The sequence below is a fragment of the Epinephelus moara genome, chromosome 12 (genome assembly GCF_006386435.1).
Source record: "Epinephelus moara isolate mb chromosome 12, YSFRI_EMoa_1.0, whole genome shotgun sequence".
Taxonomy (NCBI): Eukaryota; Metazoa; Chordata; class Actinopteri; order Perciformes; family Serranidae; genus Epinephelus; species Epinephelus moara.
This window is the reverse complement of record NC_065517.1, coordinates 39,386,431-39,389,567: the sequence shown is the minus strand read 5'-3', so window position 1 is coordinate 39,389,567 and position 3,137 is coordinate 39,386,431. Positions and strand designations below refer to the sequence as shown.

The 3,137-nt window shown below is 42.4% G+C and overlaps 1 protein-coding gene across 2 annotated transcripts in view; it reads left to right on the top strand.

The window, feature by feature from the left end:
• Positions 1-3,137, top strand: part of LOC126399111 (mitogen-activated protein kinase-binding protein 1-like) — a 44,578-nt gene that overhangs the window by 17,943 nt on the left and 23,498 nt on the right. For both annotated transcript variants that reach the window (XM_050058911.1, XM_050058910.1), the window contains exons 11-14: positions 1,670-1,857; positions 1,944-2,035; positions 2,144-2,269; positions 2,717-2,787. In XM_050058911.1, the coding sequence (XP_049914868.1) occupies positions 1,670-1,857; positions 1,944-2,035; positions 2,144-2,269; positions 2,717-2,787 (477 nt within the window). The remainder of the gene's footprint in view (positions 1-1,669; positions 1,858-1,943; positions 2,036-2,143; positions 2,270-2,716; positions 2,788-3,137) is intronic.

The following is a 3,137-nucleotide window of genomic DNA, read 5'->3' as shown; positions in this document are numbered from 1 at the left end:
GGATCTCCGCAAGTGATGTGAGGACTCTAAAACTTCACCTGAGCCTCCCTCGGCATATGGGTGAGTAGACAATGGCTGAATTTTCATTTTTGGGTGCACTATCCCTTTAATGATCGAAAAACACTTTATTTTCCTCATATTGTCTGAGCTGAAACACCTGTACTCACCCTCTGTCTGAAATGCTCTGTTGTAGCGTCTGTCTCTATAAGCCTCCATCCCAAAAAAGCCTAGTCTGCTCTGACTGGTCTGAGTTTCTGGGTAGTCGTATTTTGTTGTCTCTGCACCGTCACTGCATTCAAAAAGAGTATAGTGGTTAAAAAATCACCAATAAGTCCTTTTAAACACAACCGGACATGTTCCAGTGGGAATATGGTCCAAAACTGTGGAGAAATGAACAACATCTGCAACCAAGATTAGATGTTCTCCTGATATTAGCATGTAGCAACACGTAGCAGTGCACTTACAGCTGGGGAATTGCTGGAACAGAGAATAGTGGCATTTCTTACTTTGAACAATCACCAATAAAAGCTTCTAAAAGAAACCGGACACGTTCAGCAGGAATATGATCCAAATTCAGGAAGAAATTAGTGACACTGGCAACCAAGACTACATATTTCCCTGATATTAGCATGTAGCTACATGTAGCAGTGTTCTTGCAGCTGGGGTAATGACTGTAGCAGAAAATAGTGCCACTTTTTTACCATGAAAAATCAACTAAAGCTTCTGAATACAACCGGACACGTTCCAGCAGGAATATGATCCAAAACTGTGGAGAAATGAACAACATCTGCAACCAAGATTACTTATTCTCCCGATATTAGCATGTAGCTACACGTAGCAGTGCACTTACAGCTGGGGAATCGCTGGAACAGAGAATAGTGGCATTTCTTACTTTGAACAATCACCAATAAAAGCTTCTAAAAGAAACTGGACATGTTCAGCAGGAATATGATTCAAATTCAGGAAGAATTGTTGTCTTTGCAACCAAGACTATATATATTTTCCTGATATTAGCATGTAGCTACATGTAGCAGTGTTCTTGCAGCTGGGGTAATGACTGTAGCAGAAAACAGTGCCACTTTTTTACCATGAAAAATCAACTAAAGCTTCTGAATACAACCGGACACGTTCCAGCAGGAATATGATTCAAAAACGAGGAGAAATTTACAACATCTGCAACCAAGATTACATGTTCTCTCGATATTAGCATGTAGCTACACGTAGCAGTGAAAGCTACATAATGTAAACACTTTCAGTAGCGTGCCTGGAACAGATGACCATATAAAGAAACCCAGCACACTATGACATAACTGTTGGAAATGGAGTATTCAGAATGGTATAAAGCCTTCGATTCCCCTTTAAACATTATATACATTAAGATGGGTATGAACAGTATGTTGTATCCAACATGATAAACGTGTTTAGCAGTGGCACAAAATTTTCCTGTCTGTAATATCTAGGGGGAAAACGGTTCAGTATTTATATTTCTAAAAATGATCAGGTTCAGTCGGGTCTCAGAACAAATTTCCTGGTTTCAGGTCCATAATTTTGGACCTGTGAAGACCTCAAGTGTTTATGTCTTCATGTCATACCAAAGAAAAAAATAACATTTCAGGAGCAGACATTCCTACTGTGATGGGTCATTCATGTATCCGTCATTGCTTTGCAGGATCTCCTGAATATAATCTACGTAGACGGAAACACCAGTGCCTTGCTGGATCCGGAGTGTTTGACAAATATGAATGCGGACAAACCAGGAGATGGACAGACAGCAGAAAGCAGGACCGGCATCCGGACCATCTGTGTCAGTCCAGACGGCAAACACCTGGCATCTGGAGATCGCAACGGGATGCTAAGGTCGGACAAGAAGGCTTAAACTGAGACTGATGACTGACTGAGGTGACCTCCATCCTAAAACAAAAATTTGAATTTATACTCTGTAGGGTTCACGACCTCAGCAGCATGGAGGAGATTCTGAAAGTGGAGGCCCACGATGCTGAGATCCTCTGTCTCGAATACAGTAAACCAGAAACAGGTCGGTGTGTGTGTGTGTATATGTGATTAGAATGATGGCATGCTTGTGGAATATCTGTGCGTTGGCTGTGTATACGATTATGTGATTAAGTTGTCTTATTACTGTCAGGTCTGAAGCTGCTGGCCACAGCTAGCAGGGACCGTCTGATCCACGTCTTGGATGCTGAGGACGACTACAGTCTGGTGCAGACACTCGACGAGCACTCTTCATCCATAACAGCCGTCCGCTTTGCTGGTGAGCCACTTGAGACACTGTCAACATCTGACAGCTAATCTTTGCTTAATCCTCGCTTTCATCTCCATTCAGTCCCACTCTTTTATTTGCTCGCAGCGCTGCTTGTTTATATAATAGAGGACAACTATACATGTGTTAGGTGGAGCTTTGTTTGTTAGAAGCAAAGCCTTGTCTGCTGTGTACTTTTTTTATTTTTTACACTTTGTTTTCTCTCTCTGTGGATTTGCATACTTGCATCAGTATCTGCCTTTGATTTTGAATTGGGATTAATTTAGTCATGATTTTGTTTTTAAATCTTCTATGTCTCCTTAGAGTGTAGAAAATTACTATTAGTGGCCGACTGATGAAGAGTAGCATTTCTTTTTCATTGCCTACAGGCCTCAATCTCTCATTGTTTCTTTTAAAGTTACAAAAAGTCCTCATTCAGTTTGTGTCTTTGTTCTTCAGCCAATGACAACAAGGTGAGGATGATCAGCTGTGGGGCAGACAAGAGCATCTACTTCCGCACTGCACACAAGGTAAGACACGTCTGAGCGAGATACATCCCATCAGTTCCCACCATCAAGCATGTAACTTTCCAGAGGTGAATACTGATGTAGAATACCCAATAAAACCTTCTACAGTTTAAACAGGGATGGCGGATGTAAGCATGTGCACGCATTTTGGCAGCACAAATGTGGTGGAGGTCAGTAGCTGTGTAAGAACATTCACCACCAAAGATGAAGGACCAGGAAGTCCTTAAGGGTAAACGTTTTGTTCGCTAGCGATCTAGCATTTACCAGCCCAATCCTGGCAGGAGCCGGCGGGTCCACGGCGTTAGCTGTCCGGGGAGCCACACACAGAGGCCGCAGGTTGCACAGATTCACCC